The sequence below is a fragment of the Prenolepis imparis genome, unplaced genomic scaffold (genome assembly GCF_030444845.1).
Source record: "Prenolepis imparis isolate NDT839.2.m4 unplaced genomic scaffold, iyPreImpa1.0 SCAF_7, whole genome shotgun sequence".
Taxonomy (NCBI): Eukaryota; Metazoa; Arthropoda; class Insecta; order Hymenoptera; family Formicidae; genus Prenolepis; species Prenolepis imparis.
In genome coordinates, this window is record NW_028141165.1 from 11913750 (window position 1) to 11940752 (window position 27003).

Sequence of the window (27003 nt, forward strand, 5' to 3'; positions counted from 1 at the left end):
AATCAATTCAATAACTACTTGATTAAAGTCTAGACAAAGTCTCCGAAGGAAGAAACTATCAATCTCATTGTTTGATTTGTTCGTACCAATGCGTTGTTGAACACACATGCAGATTTCTCGAAATTAAAAAAAAAATCTGATAATTTTGAAAAACAGGTTACATCTCGGTGTGACGAATCACTCTTAATATCATGGAAACTATAATTGTTGAACGTTTACATAACTCGACCAATTCGTGCGTGCGAAAGATTCTTCTAATATTTAATGATCAAAAAAGTATATCTTTATCAATATAATCTGATCAATACACATAGTAATAATGCGAGAAATTGCGTAATAATATTAGACAATGACTGCTCATTAAATATTAATGTTTATAATCTCGATTTGGCAAGCTGATTATGTTTTCTTGTATACACACTTGTAAAACACCTGCGTGTTACTTGTAAAAAAAAAAAAAAAATGAAGCAAAACACTCGATTAAAATGCAAATTTTACACCTTATTCTTCTGATTGTCTTTTTAGTACTATCGGTGAGGATTTACCTTAGAGCATATGTCTATATGCTCTAAGGAATTTACCCATGGGCATTCGTTTTTTTTATATTGCTTTTATGCCATCTTCTCTCGCGACGAAAATTTCAATGGTAAGAATGTGGTTTCTTTCTTCTTGGTAGTAGTAAACGAGAAGGGCAGCAAGATTTAATTTTTTATGCAAGAATTAATAAACAATAATTGCTCGCCATTGAAATATATATAAATAATATCATGAATGTCTGAAAAATAATTGGATTCTGTATTCTTTATAACTTTAAATTAAAATTTTAAAGATCCAGTTTTATTTAGTGTAGAATATTTTACGAACGGCGGTATGAATATATTAAATATATATGTAATAAACATTTTGTCCATAACTTTTTAATGACAATGACAATTATATGAATGCATCATGAACAAACGAAACGATACATAAGACTGCTGTGACCAGAGGCTGCACGATCTAAAAGGAAGGTCTGGTTGGTTAGGAGGGAGGTTACCCCCCAACGAACGGCAGTATAAAGGGGACCGCACACAGGCCTCGTACGCATTATACATACGATTGGAAAAGAGGGAGATTGTTTCAACGACAGTCGGCGACGGCCAAAGGAATATATATTCGGCGAGTGAAGCATATTTCTGTCGCAATTTTTAAAAAATTTTTTATTTGTTAATCTCAAAATAAGCACTTCAGTGAATGTATTTTTTTTCGTTTAATTCTCATTAAGTTTGTTTTCGCGCAAACGCACGAGAATAATTGTGAGAAAAGTGAACCTCGACTTTAACACGAAAGCATCAATTCCATTGTCGCGCAGACAATTTTCTCGCACGGCCTGGTGGTGCATCCCTTGGATAAACAAAAAGTGCGTAATTCTGCTATTCTATATAGAAATGTTATAAATTAAAATAAATATAATTTTAATTAAAATAAATATAATTTTATATACATATCAAGAGACACGGTAGTGTCTCGCGCCTAGTTTGGGCGAAGCCGACCCCTTAGAAGCGAGGCACCGTGTATCTTTATATATATACACGTGCAAATTGATAATAATCTTAAGAAAAATATATTCATAGAATACATAAATAATACAATAACTACCCGCTTATCATTTTATACTGTCATAACTTTTAAAGTTTATTTCTATATTTTCATAAATTAAAACTTTCATAAAATAATAAAATTTTTAATAACTAATTAGAGTCTCAAAATGAGTTGGCGATGAGAGCCCGGGCGCAGTTAATAAGGCGCATATTTATTCAATTAAGTAAACTTTAATATAAAGATAGTTTACATATTAGATAATGATACATAGCGATGATAGCGTACGTTTCGGCTCTTTCTCTCTTTGAGCCTTCTTCGGCGCATACAATTTTTATAAAATTGGAGCACATAAAACAAACAATATCTTGAAACTTTGAATGTTTTCAAATGTGTTTGCGACGTTTAATGTAAATTCTCTTAGATTTTATTTAATGAACAAGAAGATTTAAATATTTCAGAGATAATTTGAGGTCGACCTTTCCACAGAGTTTAATCAGCAGAATTATTTATTATATCCCAACTATGTAAAAATGAGATGCTTGCTTCTCTATCAATTAAACAATTCCGTTTTTACTAAAATATTCTTATGTGAGGATGTTTTATTTGTTACCATAATAAAGCTTTTTATCTGTCTTCTCAACAATAATTAGTAACATTATCTCGCAGTTATATCACCGATTATAACGCACCCAATATGTTTTCTCTACTTTTAAACTTATATAATGCACCAATTATTTAATATGTTAATCATTTAATTAAATTATAAAAAAATATTAATTATATTATAAAATTAATAAGAGAAATAAATATACGGTATAATCTCTTATAATGCACTTATTTATATATTTTGATAGTATGTGGAAGAGTAGATTACAGAATTTTATATTATTAATGTTGTGTATATTTTTTTTACATGCATCTCTCTCTCTCTCTCTCTCTCTCTCTCTCTCTCTATTTTTATATATATGGAATTTGCACTAGATTTGTTCTTTAAAATTTTGATATATAAAAACGTGATAGAAGTTTATTGAAATGCAAATAAAATAGGGGTATCATATTTTTATTTATGGTTACAGAAACACATAGCATACAATTTCATATGATTTTCGTTGATAATTGCGTCACATATTCTGTTTTTTGATTACGCATGTTACATGATAAAATGGTCTGATTTCAAATGTTTATTCAAAGATAAACGTTAGTAATGGGAAGTAAGAAACCGTAAAAGGTCGATGCCATATAAGATTATTTAATACTATCTGCCCAGTCACAAATATCAATATAGTCTACATTTTTATATTTTATTCTTATGAAGAAATCTTAGGCAATATATACCACAGGCAATATATGCACAATTATTTTATGTCTAATCACTGTTGCGAGATTCATTTATACTTTGCATAAAATTTATTTCTGATATTATCGCACTCTCTTTTCCTTTATCAGAAGTAAATTTTACTGTTAGAGGGTGATCGATCTTTGACTGGGCATATCATATCAAAGATTGCGAATCTTGTACGACATCGAGCTTTTACGGTTTCTTACTTCCCGTTATTAACTTTTATCTTTAGCCAAACATCCATCACGCAATTAAATTATTTGATTGTGAATTACTTACCATAACTGCGATTATTAAAATTGCATTTTTAAAGGCTGAAATCTGCTCTAATCAAATATGTGTAATATTTATATTTTGTGTTATGATTAATAAATTTATAATTATATAAAATTTGTGAATTTAAATTTTATTTAATTATAATATATAATACTTATGTGATTTTTATATTTTAAAATTACAAATATAATTTTAAGTTGTAATTATTTTAACATATATACAGGATGTCTGGTAATTAACTGATCAACCGAAAGGTGATGGTAAATTGGATCAAACTGAAAAGAAAAGTCCTATACCATTTTGCTAAATTTGCAATAATTATTGCGTTATTAATTAAAATATCTGAGCAAATGAGCATGTGGCAAGTGGTAGGACGGGATCAGTAAGCATGAAAAATGGCTTATTTGTTTACGTCTCTTAGTAACATTGCTCGTCGCTCGCTGCATGACCTCTTGTTCAGATAATGCTTCTATTACTAATTGTAAGAGACGTAAACAAGTAAGTCATCTTCCATGTCTACCGATTCCGACCTACCGCTTTTCACCTGCTCATTCGCTCAGATATTTTAATTATTAACACAATAATTATTGTGAATTTAGCAAAATGGTACAGAACTTTTCAGATTGATCCAATCTACTACTACCTTTCGGTTGATCAGTTAATTACCAGACACCGTGTATATACACATACTTATATATCATACACATACACATATATAAAAACAAAGAAATAACGTGCTATAAAAAAAAATTAATATTTTTATATATAAAGCAATTTATATATAAAAAATACACGGTGCATGTATTACATTAAAACATAAATATGACTAAATAATGTCTATCATCATAGAATCATTAGACTCATAGGCTATCAATAAGTCATAATATGATAATAACACTAGACATAATTATTATTTATCTTTTAATGATATAAATTATTTCATATTTCTCTTATAAATGAAAATTTAATCCGTTGCGGTCTGAATCATGAAAGTCACTTATTATATTGATAAAGGAATGCAAAATCTTTAATATTTATAATTCTTATTTAGCATCTTCTCATATGTCTGCGTAATGCTAAGACTAATTCTGATTTACATATGATTTCTACATTATATGAATATTCATTAAACAATCGCATTGATTGAACAGTATTGATTATAAGTTGGAACAAATCCATACAGTTCTAATCTATATATCTACACAGTTTATATAGATACATAATATATATGCAAATACTTAATATATATGTATATGCTCGTGGCAAGATTAATAACATGTAATTATAGTAATTAGTTTTTTTTATGGCCGCGTTCCAAAATTTACTGCCAGTGCTGGAAATCTATAATGTACGTAATATGAACTATAAATTTTCAGTACTGGCAATAAATTTTGTAACACGGTTTATATTAGACATATACATTTACGTAAACTTTATTAGCTAATTTTGAAAGGTCAAGCAATTTCTTTCCGACTAGCCCTGGCTACGCACAAGTCAGGATCTTGACACGATTCTTTATCGTGTCAATATAACTTTAAACATCATCTTTATATATAACTAGCAATATGAGCATATTTTTGAGAATTACTTCTCTATTACTCTAACAAGTTCTTCGAAATCTCTTTGTAAAACATGAACTTTACATAGTTGATTACAAATATAAATGTACTTAAATAAATTACTGAAATTCCCTAATATTAATTATAAAAAGTTTGAGATTGAATTCTACTTATACAAATATTATTATAGATAGGAATATACACACAAAATGGAACTCACGAAAGAACAAAAAATTAAATATATGTTGTATTATATTATTCTATATTACATAATTATAAATATTATTATTCTATATTATATAAATAAAAAAAAATATATATATACACACGGTCTGTCAGAAATGTAATGATATTAAATATGTAGCGCATAATGTGTGGTAACAGTGAAGAATCGTATAATCATGTTGAGGTGTTAAAATATAATTTTTCCTTAAAAGCAGTACAAGTTTTGATTCGTTCAGTTGCGTTCGTGTGTTATAATGTTTTTCGCAAGTGTGTATTAGTAAACTTTGTCACAGTTTTTTTGTTATCGTTATGGAATGACAAAGTATTAAATAAAGATATGCAATAAAAGTTAAAAGTAAAGCATTTGGTGATTATGTTTTATCACATGCTCAAGTTTTTGGTAGCAACAAATGTTTTCGGAAGACCGCGAAACGGAAGATGAAGCGCACGCTGGTAAAAACCAAAGCACGTAATAAAGCATAATCACCAAATGCTTTCTTTAACTTTTTATAACAATTTGATGTTCTTTTTCATTTTTTTATTGCACTTGTTTATTTAATATTTTGTCTTCTCATTATACGAAAACTGTGACAAGGTTAAGACATATTTTCGGAAAACGACATGAAATTATACATATATAATGATACGCAACCGAACGAATCAAAACTTGAACTATTTTTAAAGAAAGGATTATACTTTATACTTTACATTCTGTGTGATTACGATTTTTCAGTTTTGTTTTTTTCACATTGTGTATAAATTTAATCGCATTACTTTTTTGACACACACACACACACACACACACACACAAGAATTAAATCAGCCAAACGTGTAAGACTTTGCGTAATAAAAACTGTCAATTTATTGCAATCGAAACTGTATAGAAGAATCTGGAACATGTTTATGCAATGTGCTTAATGTCTATCTGACATCTATAATACATATACATAAACAAAATATATGTAAAAAAATCGCTCAATTAAATAATGATTAGATTATTAATGGACACCTTATCTCTCGACCAAACTGGCAGTATATTTATTAAGAAAATCACAACGTTTCGACCTCTATATTTGGTCCTTATCAAGTGATATAGTTTCTTAAAGTTATACACTTATGTCAAAATTGATACGCGTCATGCTAGACAGACAGTTTATTGCCGACTCATTGTCTGTCTAGCATGACGCGTATCAATTTTGACATAAGTGTATAACTTTAAGAAACTATATCACTTGATAAGGACCAAATATAGAGGTCGAAACGTTGTGATTTTCTTAATAAATATACTGCCAGTTTGGTCGAGAGATAAGGTGTCCATTAATTTGTTTTTATATTACTGGTGATTCTGATTTAACATCTACCACACCTATTGATTAGATTATTGCCTAATCTCATTTAATTAGTATTCAATCCATATGCTTCTGTTCTTGACAATTAATATATTATTAGTTAATAACATAATTGATAATTTAAGAGTTGCAAAATAAATAATTACTCGAAATATCGAACATTTTTTATATATAAATCTAAATTTTATGAAAAATTATATAAAAAATAATTTTTCTTGAAAATAAAAAATAGAAAATGTATATATTTTATTATATAAATTGAGGTGTAATTAAAAAAAAAATTTATTAACAAAAATTCCGTGGATTGATAATTACCAATACTTTTAATCGACAAAGCTCATGCGAGAATAAGCCTTCATTGTTGATCGTGAACTTCAGCATGACCAAATGACGTGTATTAATGATGTTTTACGCGTGTTTTGTTACCGAATTGGTGTGCGATGTACGCATTATGAATGACGGTTATTCATGTATTCATTGTCTAGAATGTCTAGATTATAAGTATGGTCATATAATGAGAGATAATTGTAATCAACACTTTCAAGTGTGGATAATCTTCAACGTTATAAGAAATAAGAAATGTAATATGTACTTTGTACACAAGCAATAATTCGATTAAGTATATTGCGTTACATTATATTTGTAATTATCTTTTTATTGAAAGTTTTATTGAAAGTTGTTATAAAAACATGAAAGAGAAAGAAAGAGAGGGGAAAAGAGAAAGAGCTGCTTAATTGAAGAGAGCTGAATAGTTTGAATCTCTTTGTTATTTTGTTTTATTATATAATTTTTTATATTAATAAATATATATATTATATAAATAATAAAAATTATAGACACAGAGTAATACGGTTTAATAATTATTTTTTTCTTTTTTAATTTTTATGGTTTTAAAAATTTTAAACGTGATAAATATTTTGTTATTAAAATAAATAATTATGTGTATAATAAATTGCATAGTATATTTAATATTAGATGATTATATTAAATATAGATTTTTTATGTTTCTATGTGTCACTGCAAAACGAGAATGCAATACGAGAAGCGCAGATGAATTTAGATGAACGAAGCAAAATTAACATTGCTAATTTTTGATACATATCTTCTCATGGTGCATTTTATAATAGTAAATTTAACATAGTCGTCTGGTAAGTCAGCTTGCTAGAGAAGCAGAATAGTAGAGAAAAATGTTCATCGAGTTTACAGGGAAGGAAATAGAACTGTGACTGTTATGCAAATATGAGCAACGTGCTAATAGCTTCAGCAAACTCGTGATAAATGTCTTTTAAATTTACTTGTATGAATCGATTGTACGAACAAATATAGTGCCGCGCGGTCATATGCTCATGTAGCTATAATAAGCGAAATTGGTTAATTCAAAATTTAATTTAAGATTATCTCTTAAAATTATTATGATTATAGTTAGATAATTTTAAATATATATTGGTCAAAATAAATTATTAACAAAGATATGAGATTATATAATGGTGCGATTAATAAAGATAAAGTATTTATAATTAGCCATTTTTTTTTCGATTGTGTATTTAATTAAAAGGAAAACGTGTAAATTAAATGTAACAGATAAGCAGTGTTTCTCTCTCAAAATTATTTCTTATATATGGACCCAAAAGAGTACAGAAATTTTTGACGAATATGTCAATGAATATAATTAATTAGTTTGACATAGCATTCTTGCATATAATTTATGTGTGTTGACCTCGGTTTATTAATCATATTCTTGATTTATGTAATGAGATGGTTCTATATTCATTTCAGATTCTACAAGGTAACGAGGAGGAAAACTTACGAAAGAAATCGGGTCGCAGCCATGAAATCTGTGATTGCACTACAACAATTTAAGAGTAAGTAATCTTTGATTTACAATGTAAGAACGCACGAATCCAATCTGCTTAATAATGATGACGATAATTATGATCAATAGATTATGGAGCAATTTAAAATATAATACGACGCGCACGCCACTTTTGTATACCCTAAATTAGATATATATATATATATATATATATATATATATTTATAAATTTTCTATAAATTTTTATCAATACGTACAATTCAAGATTATGATACCTTGAAAATTTGGATTTAGATCGCTTTATTTAATTACGTAATTTGTTATGCTCATTTGTTATTCATGTATCATGTTTACTTGTTATTTACGCGTTGTTATGTTATGTTTTCTATGAAAGTAAGCGATGGGTGGAAAGGATAAAAATTTATTTCATAAATAACAAGTGTGACTGAACTGTTATAAATCTTACTTTGATTTGTATGCTATTTGAAAACAGCATAGCTTCCCGCAGTTACAGATGTGTGATATCAAACTTATAAATCTACGTTTTATGCAAACATACATCACTTTAATTTTATTTTCTATTATATATTACAATAAAATCATAAAAAATTTATAATAAAGTGGAGATGCACGTGAAAACGCTCTAGCATATGCATATTGTGTGATTTTTTTATCATGAGATTGGCGGTCACAGCATCATATGAATCTTCATATAATGACATAGTCTGATTAAATCGAAGATTTTGAATGATTGTAATGACCTCGATTGACCCCTTTTATTATCTCAGTATAGATAATAATACAGAATCCGAGTCAAGGTAAGCCGCTATCTATCACATAGATTATACATATATCTCATTTTGTCAGGGCAAGATCTAAGTTTCTTGATACACCATATTTACTAATTATCATATTATGATGCTAAATAAAATTAGTCGGAAAATATAGATAAAAAGTTTTATTAGAAAATAATATTCAAAGCAAGAGTGCGTTAAAAATACATCTTATATTTACTTATATATTTCATTACATCATGTGGAAATGCAGTTCTAATATTTTATTGTTTGAGTGCATAATAAATTTTATGGATAATTAATTTTATGGTCAAACAACCAATATATAAGCAGCGAACATTTTCCTCAGGAAAAAATATTTTTCAAAGTTTACTCAGAGGTCGTTATCCTCAATACATTTCCGTTGCAGCTAATTTATTTCGATTGAATTCTTTTAATATCTTTCGTTTATAGGAGGCATGTCAAACTCGTTTTGCATTACGGGCCACATGATCTATTTTGTATTAAGCTGAGGGCCGCATGTTTTCAATGTTCCTAGAATAAATAAAATACGATTTTTTAAATTATTATATTTAGTATATTCAATGTATATTATACATAGTCGCTTTATATTTATATCTTATGTTACTTTTTAAAATAAAAATATTTTACGATTTTTTAAATAAAAAAACAAAAATAGAAACTATAATAAAAAATATTTTACTTTTTTTTATAAAAAACAAAAATAGAAACTATAATGAAAAATAAACAAAATCACAATTTAATATTATTTTTTAGAAGATATTTGACATCGTTTTTCACAAAACAATTTTTTTGAAAAGATTTTCAAGAAGTTTCGGCGGGCCGCAGTTTTTTTGTTGGCGGGCCGCGTGTTTGACATGCCTGGTTTATAGCAAAGCATTATTATAAATAATTGACAATTCTTTCGATGCGTAAAATATATTTAAGAATTAAGAATAGAATATCTTTATTTATTACGATTAATTGCTTTAAAAATTCAATTATCGTTGAAAAATTATTTTTTGAGAAATTTTGAAAGTTTCTTGAGTTTTTCAAGCTTATATTTAGAATTTTAAGGAATTTTGCACAAGTCGTTTGGTTTTTTGCAATAATTTTTTTAATGGAAAAGATGTGTATTGTAAGAATTACGTTGAATGACAATTTGACATAACATTCCAAGATTCAAGGAATATATTCTGCATGTTTTTGAAGTGTAAATTAGATATATCTTTAAAATATCAAAAATGATTCTCAGAAAGATAAGAATAACGGATATTTTTTCGCAATGTAACTTATACATATGATCCTATATATACAATTGCAGAATCACTAATGATATTTGCTGCTTCATAAAAATATGTGTATGACATCTTGTTCTTCTGATAATATATATATTTAATCGATGACTTATTGAGCATAATCATAATAATAAATCTAATTTTTTAAATTGGTTGACGTAAATAAAGTATTTTGATACAAATTATGTATTACATAAACTAATAATCAAAAGCTTTCAGAAATTTGTATATCTTTTAAAAAAATATATATATATATATTATATATACAATTTTTTGAATTTATTAATATATTTTTCCAAGATTTTAAAATTTTAAAATAATATGCTAAAATTTTAAATTTTAAAAATTTATTTTCTAATTTTATTTTTTGTAGCAAAAATTTTAACATTGATACTTAAGTAAGTTTTAATAAAGTTTCTAAAATAAAAAGTATTGTAGTTTACTGTTTTCAAAATTAAATACTTTGATGTAAAAATACAAAATAATTTATTAATTCTAATTTATTTATAACTTTTTGTTATTGTTAAGAGAAGTAGGCGACATTTGTCTAATCTTAAATACAAATTTCTATACGTTCCTCTCTCTTTCTCTCTCTCTCTCTCTCTCTCTCTCTCTCGGTATTCCAAGAATCAGCTTAAAGGGATTTTTCATTAGTGAAACCGGATGTTAAGCCACTACCTTGACAAACCGGCAGCCAAACGCGAAAGGATCGTTGCGTGTGGTTAACGAGTCATATATACACACACAACGATCCGTAAGTAACGGTGTCGAACCAAATTCCGATGAGTGGGCGAAATCGAAGGTGAATGGCAGACAAATATATGTGCCGAAAGACATTACTTTTTAACATGTATTGAAAGTGTCAAGTGGTAAATATAGATTCATCAAAGATATTCAAAAATTTTTGTAGATTTTCGCATTTTATACCGAAAACCAATTGTACATGTTAATTTGAATGTGTACACAGTTGAAAAATTCGTGTTAAATTTAACAAATATCACCTGTCCCAAACGGTCCACAGAAATTTTTGTTAATTTAACATAATACGGATATGTTAAATGGTGACACGAATATTGTGTTAATATTTTAACATAAAATAAATGCAAACTTCAAATAAACTTAAAATAAATTTTGTGTAAAATTAACATAGTTTTAATGTAAAAATTAACTAAAAAAATTGTTAATTTTACATTTTATCACCCCCACTTATATTATAAAGTAAAATTAACATTTTTTTTCTGTAAATTTTAACAGATAAATCTTGTCACTAATAATACGGAACATATTTATTGTGTAAAATTAAAAATAGATATACATTGTGTTATTTTTACACTTTTTTTTAGTTGTTTTAATAATTTAACATTTGAGTCCAATTAACATAACAGCAATATGTTAAATTAACACATGAATGTGTTAAATATTTAACACAAAAATTTTAACGGGGACCGTTTTTAACAAGAAAACACAAATTTTCAAACTGTGTATGTATGTACATACAACTGGTACATACGTATGTATCTGAAATCTTATTGTGCCCAGTGTTTAGTGTTTCGAGTTATTTGATCGATAAAAACTAATGGAACAATAAATCCTAAATTACTTTGATAAGTAAAACAATTTTATATATATTTGTTATATATATATGTATATATATATATTTATTTATTATATATTTATTATATATTTATTCATTTAATTCACATATAAATTTTTAAAAGATGTATTTATTAAAAGGAAAAGCAAGTAGCGAAGAACTTGTGAAGAAATATATTCAGTGTAATCTAGTTAAAACAATAAAACATTTCAGAATTTAAATTAAACAATTAAGGAAAAATACGTTTAAAAATATTACTTTAACTATTATTTATATCATCCAAAAGTTTACATTTATTGCCGTCTATAGAAGATTAGATAATTCTATTAAAATTTAGAAGAAGCTTAATATTAAACAAATAATAATCGCAATAAAAAGTTATAGTATTAATAGTATCATTAATTTTTGAAATTATATGTATATAGTATATGTATATACAAGTATTTATATGTCAACATTTTAATTACATTTTTAAATTTAGTTTCAGTGCCGACATTTATGATGCTTTAATTTATATCTGTTTATTTTAAGATAATTGTTGATCACTTTATTACAATTATTACTGTTGCCAATGATAAATACATATATTTATATATATTTACATATATAACATAATATATTTTACATAACTAAGATGCGCAATTATAGTAATATAATTTTAAGAAATTATGAATATATATACAAAGTTAATAGGTTAATAGGTTATCATAACGACATATTATATAACTATCAACAACGAGACGATCCATAATTGTCAAGAATCTCAAGAATTAATGTTATTGGAAATAAAAAATTACATAAAGATGGAGTATATCGAGCAATAATTGCATCAAATTTGCTTAAATCGATTAGCATATGATTACATTTTTATAATCACAATATTTTCGATAAAAAAACCTTACACAGTTGGAAAATTTATATTTTTTTTTTGTTAAAAACGGTTCCCGTTAAAATTGTTGTGTTAAATATTTAAAATATTCATGTATTAATTTAACATATTGCTATTATGTTAATTGAACTTAAATGTTAAATTATTAAAACAACTGAATGTGAAAATAACACAATGTGCATCTATTTTAAATTTTATATATACAATAAATATGTTTCGTATTACTGGTGACAAGATTTATCTGTTAAAATTTACAGAAAAAATGTTGATTTTATTTTATAATATAAGTGGGAAAGATAAAATGTAAAATTAACTATGTTAAAAATATGTTAATTTTACACAAAATTTATTTTAAGTTTACTTAGCGTTTGCAGTTATTTTATGTTAAAATATTAACACAATATTCGTGTCACCATTCAACATATCCGTATAATTAAATTAACACAAAAATTTTTGACCATTTGGAACATGTGATATTTGTTAAATTTAACACAAATTTTTCAACTGTATAATTATCATTTAATTTATTTTTAATTCAAATAGAATCATAAAATACTATCTATAATCTATATTAATTAAAATCATATTTATTATTCTTTTTAATAAAAACTCTTTTTAATAAGTATTGATTTATATTAATGCGGCGTTGCCTCACAGTTTTTGAATAGCATTGTAAATATTTATCGTAAATTTATCGTCATCATTTTGCTATAAATTAATATGGTAGTCTGAGATATTTTTTCATTAATAAATTTTCTAAAAATAAATAGAAGTTGATTATAAATAACTTTTGATCATACTGTCAATAATAAAAGAATGAAAAAAAAATTCACAGATATTACTCTAATATAATTGAGCAAATATTTAATTAATAATAAAAAATACATAAAAAATTTTTAGTTTATAGAAGAAAATGAAAAAAATCAATGAATTTATTATTCAACGAATGTGCGTTTATTAGAACGCATTAATTTTACGTTACTGATAATGACAGCTGCTAATAATAATGCCTTATCTGTTTGAAATGGATTGAGGAAACAAATTAATATCACTATAGTAAAATTAGTTTAATTTTTACGCAAAATATCTCACGATAACATAAAATGTATACATACACACACACACAACACACACACACAAGATTCGATTTTTCATTAAACAACACATTTTTTTCCTAGAATGCATCATCTTATTTATGGTGGGCATCGTATGTAGTTCTCTAACTTACGTAATTTACGTTGTGGATCCCGTAAAGACATTAATAGAATATGTAAGTATAAAGACGCAAATATTAATATGAAAAAGCAAGTAAAATGTAAAAAAATGGTGTAAAGGAAAAGTCCCAAATACGGAAAAATACGATTGAATTGATTTATTTTAATTAAATAAAAGTATTTTCTTTCTTTAAGATTTTTAGATTAAAATATATTATATCAATTATATTAATATTTAAGAATAGAAAAAGATAATTTAATAAAAGTAGATTATAGTAGATCAAATTTATAAATTTATAAAGCTTTAATAATAAGTTTAATAATAATAATAACTAATTTCCAGATGTTATTCTTCTTTTTATAAAAAAAATTAATTTTAAAAATTAGTTTTTTTATTATAAAGTTGTTATGTAACTACTTGGGTATACTTCAATTAGGTAATCGATAACATATGCATTGGAAATTTCAATTCCGACTGTATGAATGAAGTCTTCAATGTTGAAGTTTTTATCATTAAAGGCATATTTTTAAAAAGTTAAAAATTACTTAACTTTTTTTACATAAAATTGTTTAATAATGAAACTCTATATTATTTACATTTATATAACATTTTATATTTTGCATAATTATTAAAAATTTATTTTCAAGATTAGGATAAACGTAAATTATTAAAAATTATATTGTATTGCAAAGTGTTAAAATATAAAATATAATATGGATATAAATATAAAAATATTTTTGAAGTTTCATGAATTATAAAAGTTTTCAAAAATATAAAAAAAATTTTTTGGAGACTACACATAATATTATATAACGTAATATAATAATTTATTATAAATGTCTTTTGATGTATATTATGTTGATAAATTGTAACCAGTTTTTGTAGATGTTAAATTATATTTAAACTACAAAGTGATATTCCGATAAAATATGTTTATATTAAAAGAATTAATATTAATATATTACTTTTATATATAGAATCTACAAATGAAACCACACTCTTTGCTCTTCTCTATATGGAGAAAACCACCTCTTGATGTTTATTTAAACGTGTACATATTTAACATTACCAATCCAGTAGAATTTCTAAGCGGTAAGGAGAAGCTCAAAGTCCAAGAGATCGGACCATATGTCTATCAGTAAGTACCTCTTTTTTCTTCCATAATTATTACTTTTACCATCATAAAATATTATATATATATATATATATATATATATATATATATATACATATATGTATATAAGATATTTTTCATAAATAATTCTTAGAAAACAAACAAGTGTACATTACAAATATTTGATGCAGAGAATTCCTTGAACACGATAACGTCACATTTAATGATAATGACACTATGACCTATATCCCGAGAAGAAGAATAGTTTACGTACCCGAAATGTCAATCAACAATCCTGCCAACGACATAGTTAATGTTCCGAATTTACCTTATTTGGTAAGTGTAATAAATTATAGAAGATTATTATACATTAATACGAAATTATTTCGACAAAAATTCTTAATAAATATGTAGTCAAATTTAAAGTTTTTCAATGTTTTTAAATTATTGTCAAAAGCATAGTTATTTAATATACAGTAATATATATATAATAAAAAAATATAAAATTCATTAAATCCACATTCTTATTTTTTCATGGATATACAAAAATTATAATAATCGAAAACATATTAATTAATTTAACTTAGGTCTTGTTTAAATATTAATCTCTTATATATATTTATGAATTATTATTATAATTATTAAAGAATTTTAAGATTTATGGTATTTATAGTATATATTATTAAAAAAGTTTAGATGATTTTTTTATATTAAGATATTTCTACATAAAAGTTAAAAAAATTTCTCGTTTTAAAAGAAAAAATGCTAATAATGTTTTATAATATAAAACTTATTTGCAATAATATATGGATCCATACATGAGAAAAATGTTTAGTTTGCAAAAATTTATATATAATATTGTCAATTTTATTAATCAAGTAATATTAACATTATTATAATAATAAAATAATTTTAATTTTATTCAGAACAAAATATCTTTTAGTTATGATCTGTGTTTTATAAATTTTCCGATTTTTATTTTTAAAACATAATTAAGGGTCACTGTCCCCTGGTAGAAATTTTGATTTGGTGCTTGCATAGTACTGACCAGCGTGCTATACTTCATTTTCAAGAGCTGGCATGGCACGCTGGTAAGCTTTGAATTGTCACGTTTTGCCCGCTGGCAACCAACTTTGAAAAATTTGGCATGGTCCTGACATGGTGCTAACAGTAAAACTTACCCCCATTCGATTTTATAATAAATGTCACGTTATTATATATCAGGCGCAAGCATGGCTCTGATATGTATCTTTCCAATTCTTTTGGATAAGGCTGTGGCGTGACAAATGTAGCGTAGACAAAACAATTTCTACCAGGGTCATTTTTTTGCTAATAGTTTTTGCTAATAAAAAATCACAAGGCTGTCGTCATTATATTAATTAAACGCTCTTGATACTGTAACCATCCAATTACATACATAATGTATGATGTGTGCGATACGCATCTTATGTGTAAATTCATATATTGCGGCGATAACTTTGAAATTTTTTTGTACAATTGTGCTTTGGGTGATTGAAAATAATAATTTAATCTTACTTCTTAAATCGCATGTTATTTGCAATTATTTACTGTTTATAATGCGCATTTACGATTAGTATTGTCGGTATGCATTGAGATTTCTTCTGCCGCAGGGTGCCTTATCTGCTTTGCATGATGCCGGGTTTCTAGTGAACTATCCTTTGATACAACTGGCGAACGTGATGGGTGCCAAATCAATCCTGAATATCTCGGTATACGATTATCTGTGGGGTTATGATGATTCATTGGTGACATTGGCCAGTGGAATCGTCCCAAACTTTGTTAACTTCCGAAAATTCGGACTTCTAGACCGGGTAAGTAAATCAACTCATCTGTGTCAATATAAATAAGGTATTGAGATGCGTAACACTGTAAAAAATTATTGACTAAACTAATCGTTAAATCACGTGTGCAGACATGTGATGAATGATTAAGAATGCATTTTTTGCCAATTCTAACCGTATAATATGCGCACTTGTTAGCTGAACATGTTTTAGTTACGTAAAACTGTTTTTTTAAGCTATTATTAAATATATTACAATTTACATATTTGTAAAAAACTAAGTGCGTCACGTATAGAATCTCATCAAAATATTTACTAGGTTAGTTAATTAAAAATCTGCGATGAATAATAAAATTATCTTTTTGCTTATTGCTATTTTATGAGTTTTAATATTTCGAACATAAGAATATTCAGTGAATTTGATTTTTATCGAATTCCTGCTTGAAGATACAGCTTAAAAGCAACTGAAGAAATATGATAATGATAAAAAATGTCATAGTAAAGTCTATGTAAAAAGAAAAGGTTTTAATTAATTTTATTATAAACAGCACATTTGCTATTATAAAATAGCGAACAAACTGGATCTGTAGAATCTAGATGCGTTTTAAATGTTTTCATAGAACATATGTTCAATATTTTGCGCAAAATATAGAATTCATTATATTATTATATCAATTATTCATTATTCGTTATATTATTCCATCTTGCGCAAAATGTATCATTTATTTTATATAATTGTGTGTGTATTAACTATTTATTATTTATTATATCATTATATTATCAAACCATGTATCAGTTTTTTTTGCAAGATTAAATACTGAAAATTGCATTAATTGTTAAAATATTTGTTCTGTCTTTTTAATCGAAATTTTGAAAAAACACACATATATATATTATTTACAAAAGCATCTATTTAAGCATATTTAAAATAACTGACATTTTTTTTCTCTTGCTATATTTGAAAATAAATATAATGAGTTTATCAATTGGCATTCGCAATTATCGAAATTATTTTTAATTATGTTCAATTTTTGAAAGGAAAAATACTAAAATCGAAATTAATTTTCTGATAAACTTATGTTTAATTCTCAAATATGGCATAAGAAAATAAAATGTCAATTATTTTAAATGTTTAAATAGATGCTTTTGTTAATAAATGATATATGTATGTGTTTTGCTAATTTCGATTAAGAAGAAAAGACAAATTTTCCATCTATGTAATTAATGCAATTTTTTATTTTTATTTTTATGAGAAAAAAAATAATATAATAATATTATTAATATAAAGTTGATTGTATTTTTTATTCATTAATGATAATTTTTTTATTAATTAATTAATTTTTATTTATAAATACTTCTATTACAATTATCAAGCAATATACTATTTCGATATTACATGTATCTCATTTTTTATATAAATACAAATTTAAATAGGAAAACGAGTTATATAATAAGAGTCAGGCGCAGAAATTAGACGCAACAAAATTGTTAACTATTTAAAACTTTCTTTATTTAATTTGCACGAGTCTTATTTTGAATCTTTTCAGTAGATTGATTACCAAAAAAATTAATGTTTCTTAATTCAAATTCTCATCTCCGTCTTACTCCGTTTTTGATTAACCTTTAAAGCTATCCAAGGCGACATAAAGAAGACAAGGAGCGAAAAACGCGTATGTCATGATCTCAGTGATATACAAAACAGCTAATTGTAAAATCATGACGTATGTTTTTCGTTCCTTGTCTTCATCTCGTCTTCGATCGTTTTAAGGACTTAAAAAAGAGTTTTTTTATTAATCGATCTCCTGAAATGGTTAATATATCAGAACTTTTTCGTTTTATTATAGTTTTATTATAGTAAAAATATGATTTTAGACATTCGTTGCATTTATTGCATCTTTTAAACAGATGCATCTATTTACGTCATTATACAACAATTTGTTTCTAACGCAGTAAAAAAAGTGAATAAAGCTATAATTATTTTTGACCGTCGGTGCTATATCGCGATTATTAAAATAAATCATCCATAATCATTCTACTTGTCAAAGATCAGAAAATAAACCACGCTTTGGGACATGAAAAGAAACCGGTTCTTCAGTGCACGAGTTGATCTTTAAGCAACGTGATCGTAAAGAGAACTTTTTTAAGGACTTTTTTGTTTTCAAACGAGATATGTCCAGGTCGCAGAAATGTTGAGTTTAATTGTTCGAAATTGATGTTTACTTGTGTAATTAAATACAATTTTTACTTTCATATATCAAGTTTAAAACCTACGCGTGCATATGCTGACGTAAGCATATGCATTATATCGTTCTATTCAAACGATTAGCAAATAATTGTATATATTATGACATTTAATTAAAATATTCATATTCTTTGTATTTCTCGAAATAGATATCAATTTTATAACATAATATTATTTCTTCAAAATTTAGAAATATTATTTGAAATTTATTTGATTTCTTTATAACATTGGTATATCTTTATCATTTTAATTCTTTTCTTGCCAAAATTTAGTAATGTATTTTATAACGTACATCGCTTTATTTATTGTTTTATAAACAATGTATTTTATAAAAATTACAATAAAAAATAGGTGTTTTATAAAATTCTTTTCTAATTTTTATCATATTTTTTATAGATTAAACATAATAAATAATATAATTATTAATATAATAGATTAATAATATAATAATATAATATAATAAATAATATAATAATAATATAATAGATTAAATATAATAAATATAATAAATTCTATAATTTTAACCCTGATCGAAATTATATAACAATGCAAAAGAGCAAATAAAATGCTGTCGTACATTCGAATGTTGAACTGCTGTCGCTTTTCGCAGTTATTGCGAGTTGCTGATCCTTTCACTATTTATACCCGCTCGTTTCAGGGTTCACGAGGTTAGTGTTAACGACTTTTAGACTATACGGTCTCAAGGGACATGATTTCCGGACGCACCTTTCTCTTGTTGCATCAATAATTTAAATAGTGCATTAAACATTTAAAGGCATTATTGCTTATTTATGAGTACAGAATTTTTTACCTTCACAAACACACACACACAAATTGATTACAGAATACAATCGAAATATGCTGATTTATACATATTATAATTTGGACATATTATAAAAAAACTTTTTTAATGCATATTATAACATATATCTCATGATACTAAATAACAAGAAAGAAAAGAGGTTGCTTTAATAATATATATTAAAAAATGACACAAAGAAAGATAATATACATGCAATATTATCATATCTTTGCATTCATATTTTTGTGTTTATAATTTTATGTTAAAATTTCAATTATATGTTTTACTACTTTAGGAAAGTTTATTTTTTATCTCATTATTCTATAATAATGTATTACCTTCGAAAATAATTGTGTGATAAGCAATGTGATAGCAATTGTTTCATATCGAGAAAAAATTATTTTATAATAATCGTACAAGATAACAATTAAAGAGAATTAGATTCAACATTTAATATTCATATTTAGAAGTAATTTATAGATAAATATCAATGGATATCAATAAATAATATCAATGATAGATTGATTTATGATAGTAATAGTAAAACATATTTGTAGAAAGCAAAAAAAAGCAAAAAAAATTTAAATGATAAACTTCCTCTTATATCTACATAATTATTCAATTGCCATGCTTCTGATGTCTTGATTTAATTTGTTTTTATTATAATAAAATAAAATTGGTTAATTATGTGTATATTGTATAATCAATTCATTCAGTTTAATATTTGTTTGCAAGTATAAAAAATTATATCGTAAAATAGTTATTATTAGTAATAAATAAGAATTTAAAAATTGAAAAAATTTATATAATCTATTATGTTTAATAGTAATCATTAAACGAGCTTAAAGTTATTTGTTCAAAAATTGATTCTTACTTTTTATAAACATTGTAATATCTAATTTTTGTCTTATATTATTAAAGATATAATTTGAAATTATAAAAATAAATTATTTTACAGCAATTTACAACAAAAATGTATATGAGACGTAGTATGCCCTTCCTTCCTGTCTCGTTATAATATTACATGTTCAACGTTGCAGAATTAAATAAATAATTTTTTTAATATTGATCAAAATACAGATAAATTAAATTATTTATAAAAGAAAAAGATGCTATTTTGTGTATTCTCGATAGGCCTTTAAATATATAAATAAAACTTGAATAAAACCAAAAAACCTTCAGTATATAAAATTATAAATATGTATATAGGTATATATATATACATATATATATATATATACATATATATATATATATATATATATATATATATATATATATGTATGTATATATATTTTTTTGTTTTGTTGTATATTTAGATGTATGATGAAGGAGAGAATGTCGTAACTGTGATTCTTCGGAAAAATGCTGATATGAAGAACGAGAAAGGACGATATCTCAGCATTGACAAGTTCAATGGCAGCCCCGGATTAGCACAATGGGGATACATTGAAACAGAAGGCAATGAGACTCAAGAAGGGTAAATCGTATTTTTAATAATTCTGCTGTGGAAAAGTTTTTTCTTTAGGCAGATAAACAGCAAACTCTCTTGAACGTTTCATCGTCCGTGTAAAGTTTTACATTGTGTCAAGCGAGTTATATATACATGCAAAAATAGAATACAAAACAAAGATGGTATCGTATTGTTCTGTTCAAAGGTGCTAAGTGGCATTTCCACAAGTATAAAAATCCCCGGAGACTTTTATTAAAAATCAAACAACGTGTTACATTAAGACGTCTTAGACTGTACAAATGTAAACGACTAATGCACACAAACGTAAGAGTAAGACTGCAAAGACTCACAAATATTATTCCAAAGAGTATTAAAATGTCGATGTATTCGATAAAAGCTACTGCGCATTTTCACAATATTTCGATTCGTACAATCCTTTCTTTGACATTTTTCATAGTATAAAATTGAAAAGTCTCGTGAACTTATTCTTCTTAACTTATTTTTATAATGAGGCGATTGGAAAAAATAATACAATAGATTAAATTTAATCTTATTATCAGTACATATATCTTACAAAATACTTTGAAATTTGAAGATATTGTATATTAATAAAATGTTGGTTAAAAAGGCTTTTAAAAGAGTAGAGTATAAAAAATAGAGATTTTTTATATAATCAAATATATTTTTTAATTTTATTTTAATAAGTATGTTTAGGAGTCACATTAAGTTTTCAACATTGAGAGATTTATATATTGATAAGTCAATACATCCAGCCAAACATATTACAATGTGAAATAACTATTTAACAATAATTTCTTAATATTGATACATATTTTCTATTATAATTTGATGAAGCAACTACTGACTACAGTATTAATTTTTGTCGTTTTAGGAATTCAATTTGCAACACACTTCAAGGAGCCACAGAAGGTATCATATTCCCAACCAACCTAGATAAGCGTGCCATTTTCAGAATATTCAGGAAAGCGTTTTGTCGAGCGCTACCGATTATATACAGGAAAGAAATTATAACGGAAAATGGCATCCCAGGATATTTTTACACTCTCGCAGATGATTTTGCTGATCCGCCAGATCAAAATCCGGATAACGAATGCTATTGCCGTAAGATGAAGACCTGTTTGAAAAGAGGACTGTCTGATTTAACACCTTGCTACTATCGTATGTATCCCATCAAGTTAACAATAAGCTAAAGAAGTTAAAATTGAAATGCTATTATGATATATGCTTGAGGATATTAACATTTTTTGCCACATCATAATTTAATCGAAATTTGATTAAATCGTAATTCTTCAAATATCTTATGATAATCATATAATTTTAAGGCGTGTATATATAATTATGGTGTGTATAATACATAGTTTACTGCGTGTTTATTATTTCTTCGCAAAAATGTGTATTCTTAACATAACATGAGTATAATTCACTAAAAAATTTTTTAATTGAAAAAAGATGTGTCGAAAGGTATTTTAAATCTTAAAATTAATGAACTGTATTTAAATTAAATAATAAATACTTTTTATGCAATTACAATTAAATGTAAAAACAATAGCTTTATAAGTTTTGTTTCATAGATTAAGTGAAATAATACTTAATAATTGATATATTTGATGAGGCAATAAATGTCATATTTCTTGATCTTTGTAAATGATTTTATAACAAAGGAAATAGAAAGTCTCATATATTTTTATGTATGTGATCGATTATTTTCATGTAATCCTTGAGCAAACATATAGAGTAGATAAGATAATAAACAGACGAATACTAACGTGTATTATATATATCTCATGGCATTCTCAATAAAGTAAAATACAAAGACAATCACATATAGCGAAACACATACTACTTTTTTTATAATAACAATTATGTTCATTTTATTTTATTATCTGTTTTATTATAATCTTATATATTTTTTATCTCAACAATTCAATTTATCTTATTGCTAATTTTATCAAGGCTAGAATAATGTATTTTCATTAAAAACCGCAATGATTTAAATTCCATTCATGCGTACGTATATATGTTATGATAAGATACCGCTTAAAAGAAGCTATAATGTTAATTATCATTACATTACATACAGTCCATTGTGTCATTGCTATAAAGGTTATGAATTTATGCAGCGACCTTTCTTCTGGTCATTTTGCCTTAGGCTTGTTGTAAATTATCGTAGCTTTGATATTTCATCACTCAATGTAGACAATCATGAATACACATGTGATCATTCTGACATGCGATATCAAAAAAATTAAATGAATTATTCATGTCTTATTTTTCTTCTTTTTAGAAATCCCGGCAGTAGTATCTCTTCCACATTTTCTTGATGCTGATCCGAGTTTGTTAGAGGATGTAGAAGGTCTTAAACCGGATCGAGAGAAGCATGAATCTTTCGTAATACTGCAACAAGTAAATAATATTAAATAATCTTTGAGAAGCAAAATGCTATTTAAGACACATGTTATTAAATCGTAAAATTAAAAAATTATTTTAATATAATTTTTTTGTGATAAATTTTAAAGACGTAAGAATTTAAAAAATTTTCTCTTGATAAAAATTCGAGATTCAATAAAAAAATTTAGAGTAATATTTATATGTAGCGATAATTGGAGATTATGGTTGCAACAAATAAACTCATAGTATTCATATATGTTATGATAAGATACCGCTTAAAAGAAGCTATAATGTTAATTATCATTACATTACATACAGTCCATTGTGTCATTGCTATAAAGGCTATGAATTTATGCAGCGACCTTTCTTCTGGTCATTTTGCCTTAGGCTTGTTGTAAATTTTTTAGTTGTTCATGTTTTTGTGGAATTAAGATTGGATAAGTCTTACGTATAGATTATTCAATCGCATGACACCATTCTTCAAAACTATGCGTATAAAGAAAACGTTCGAAAGCTATTTATTAGTTACTCAATCTATTTGAATCTTATCTAACATCTATGTAATCTATGTAATAATCTAGATGGCATGAAAATGTAGCTATTAATTCAAAGACTTTCCCTAAGATAATTAGATTTTAATTGCAACATACTTTAGATTTTTGTGCTATCGAATATGTTTCCTCATTAAAGCGTTAGCAGAAATAAAATAATAGTTCTTGTAAATAGCAGAATTAAAAATCTCTTATATTATTCTAAATGTAAGATTTAAAAACTAGTTTTTTAATGTGACAATTTTTTTTAAACAGAAATAAACAATTCTGATGTAATTAAAGTGCTTTTTCTCAATAAATTAATATTTTTAGTTAAATCTAAATTTTATATTTAAATTTTTTTTAGAATTTATTTATAAACATGCATGTAAACTTATAAACTCATTTTCGCGATGTTACTTTTTCAGATAATTGGTATGCCCATATTTTTGCACTCAAGGATACAGACAAATTTGATAGTGCATCCCACACACCACAACTCTAAGATTGCAGCTTTTAATGGCATCACAGTACCTTTATTTTGGACCGATGTGGTGAGTAATCTGTGTGTAATTTTGCAATCGATATAAAATCCCGTTTTTTGTGAAAATTATGAAACGGATTACACACACACACACACACACATTATGTTTGCTTTCTCTAATCCACTTGTTTTATTGCACTCATTAGTCGCGGTTTGTTGAGCAATATTATCGTTACTGTAAAAAAATATTGTATAACGTCAAGCACATGCATTTAATAAGGATAATTACGAAATCACTGATTATGTTCAAATATAAAGCCTTGTGTCCACGATACTAGAAATCGGACCGAGACGTTTGTAGCCAATAAAATTGCCGTTTTTCCGTAAAAGCTGCAAAATAATTGGCTACAAACGTCTCGGTCCGAGAACTCGGACCGATTTCTAGTATCGTGGACACAAGGCTTAAGACAAGAATTTTTAATTAGTATTTTGATCGGCTCATTTAATTCTATAATGTCAAGTAAAGTTCTTCCCTGATTAAAATATTTATACTAATTTTTGCATTGTTTATAAATTAAAATTATATAATTAGTACAGCTTATTTCGTTTTTTTTTATTGTAAATATATATTTTTTAATTTTATTTATATCAATTTTTTAATATACTATTTAATTATATAAAATATATAAATATCGTACATTTCTCTTTTTTTATAGAAATGTAATTTAACTTGTTCTCCCACTACACATCCAATGTGTGTGTGTGTGTGTGTGTGTGTGTGTGTGTGTGTGCGCGCGCGCGCGCGCACAATTAACATATAATTATACATGCATATTTAAATTAATTTAATTTACTATTTACTTTATTATCATATTTTAGATTTCTTATTTCTCTTATGTGTATATATATGAATATGTATATATATATGTTTACGATTTAAACAAAAAATTAGTAATATATATGTATGATACAGTATCATTTATCTTTATCAAATGCAATCAGCAAATTTTGTGTAACAAATATAAATTTTTTTTTTTCAGCATATTTCGTCTTTGCCGTATCATCTAGTGATTATATTAAAATTATTGTATATACTACCAGTCACACAGACAGTGTTGATATATCTGCTTGGTATTATCGGAGTGACGATGATAGTGCTATCATTGATGTTCACTTTACGAGTATTCCATAAGCAACAACAGAAGCAAGAGCAAGAGGCAATTAAGAATGTTGATAATTCCGACTTGAGAATACCTTTGTGCAACGGTCAATACACTTTGATAAATATTTTACCATCGATCAAGAAGATCACATCAAAGACGGATTTGTTTACAGTGGAATCTTCGTATTCTTAATAGTTCTATATTTTACATTTTTGTATTATTAATATTTTAAATTGCATATTTTTAATATCTTTTGCGTTGTTTGTTCATGCTTATAATTTAATATTAAGGGTAGACTGAAGAAAGATATTAAGAGATTGTTTGGTCTTGATGAATTTAAGAATACAAAGATTCGATTGTAATTTAGAGACCGTAATAAATATTTTTGTGTGTGTAAACAAGTGTTAATAAAAATTTAGAAAAATTACAATTTTTTTGTTAATCTACGTGTTATCGTAGTTTAAAGTTGGGAATTTAGCTTGAAATAAAACAAAGTGCGAAGTGATGGAATCTCCTTACAGTCATCTTTTGCGATTCACAGCATTATACATAAAATCGCATATAATAATTATTAATGCTATAGCATCAGAAAGATCTAAACATATGCGATTAAACATATATTATTGTACATATATATATATATATATACACACACATTATCGCTGTATATATACTGATAGTATGTGTAATTTTCGATCATGTGTGCACAATGTAAGAAATTATATTATATTTATATTTAAATTTGATCACGAAAATGCAGATAAGCGTAGATAAGATTTTGGATGCTAATGTACAAGTTTCTGATCAATTGTTTTCTTGTTTTAAGTTTATATTCATTGTCAAGTAAAAGAATTGTCAAAATGTTGAATATCATATTCAAATGAATTAAACATGGAATTAAAAAAATAAAAGTTTTAATAATATATATATCTGATTTATGTGAACATTAATTGAAATTTTTAATAATATATAGAAATAGATTATTATTGATATAATTTTTATTACGGTTTAAAATGTGATATTTTTAATATAAAATACAATTCATGGTCAAGCTTTATTTCGATTTTTAAGGT

The 27003-nt window shown here is 25.5% G+C and overlaps 1 protein-coding gene across 1 annotated transcript; it reads left to right on the plus strand.

Moving 5' to 3' along the window:
- Positions 1-1077: 1077 nt before the first annotated feature.
- Positions 1078-26857, plus strand: LOC145938452 (scavenger receptor class B member 1). Its single transcript, XM_083042108.1, has 11 exons — positions 1078-1399; positions 8106-8191; positions 13896-13987; positions 14910-15070; positions 15238-15382; positions 16678-16878; positions 21211-21371; positions 22237-22523; positions 23650-23768; positions 24712-24837; positions 25808-26857. Exons 2-11 carry the CDS (start codon positions 8158-8160, stop codon positions 26120-26122), a joined length of 1641 nt encoding a protein of 546 aa, XP_082898234.1. The 5' UTR covers positions 1078-1399; positions 8106-8157; the 3' UTR covers positions 26123-26857.
- Positions 26858-27003: the final 146 nt, after the last annotated feature.

What these genes read in the sequence shown, in the direction of transcription:
- LOC145938452 (XM_083042108.1), top strand. Translation starts at nt 8,158, where the DNA reads ATGAAATCTGTGATTGCACTACAACAATTTAAGA. An exon ending in TAAAGACATTAATAGAATAT is followed by an intron (nt 13,988 to 14,909) that starts GTAAGTATAAAG and finishes TTTTATATATAG; the next exon opens with AATCTACAAATGAAACCACA. An exon ending in ATCGGACCATATGTCTATCA is followed by an intron (nt 15,071 to 15,237) that starts GTAAGTACCTCT and finishes TATTTGATGCAG; the next exon opens with AGAATTCCTTGAACACGATA.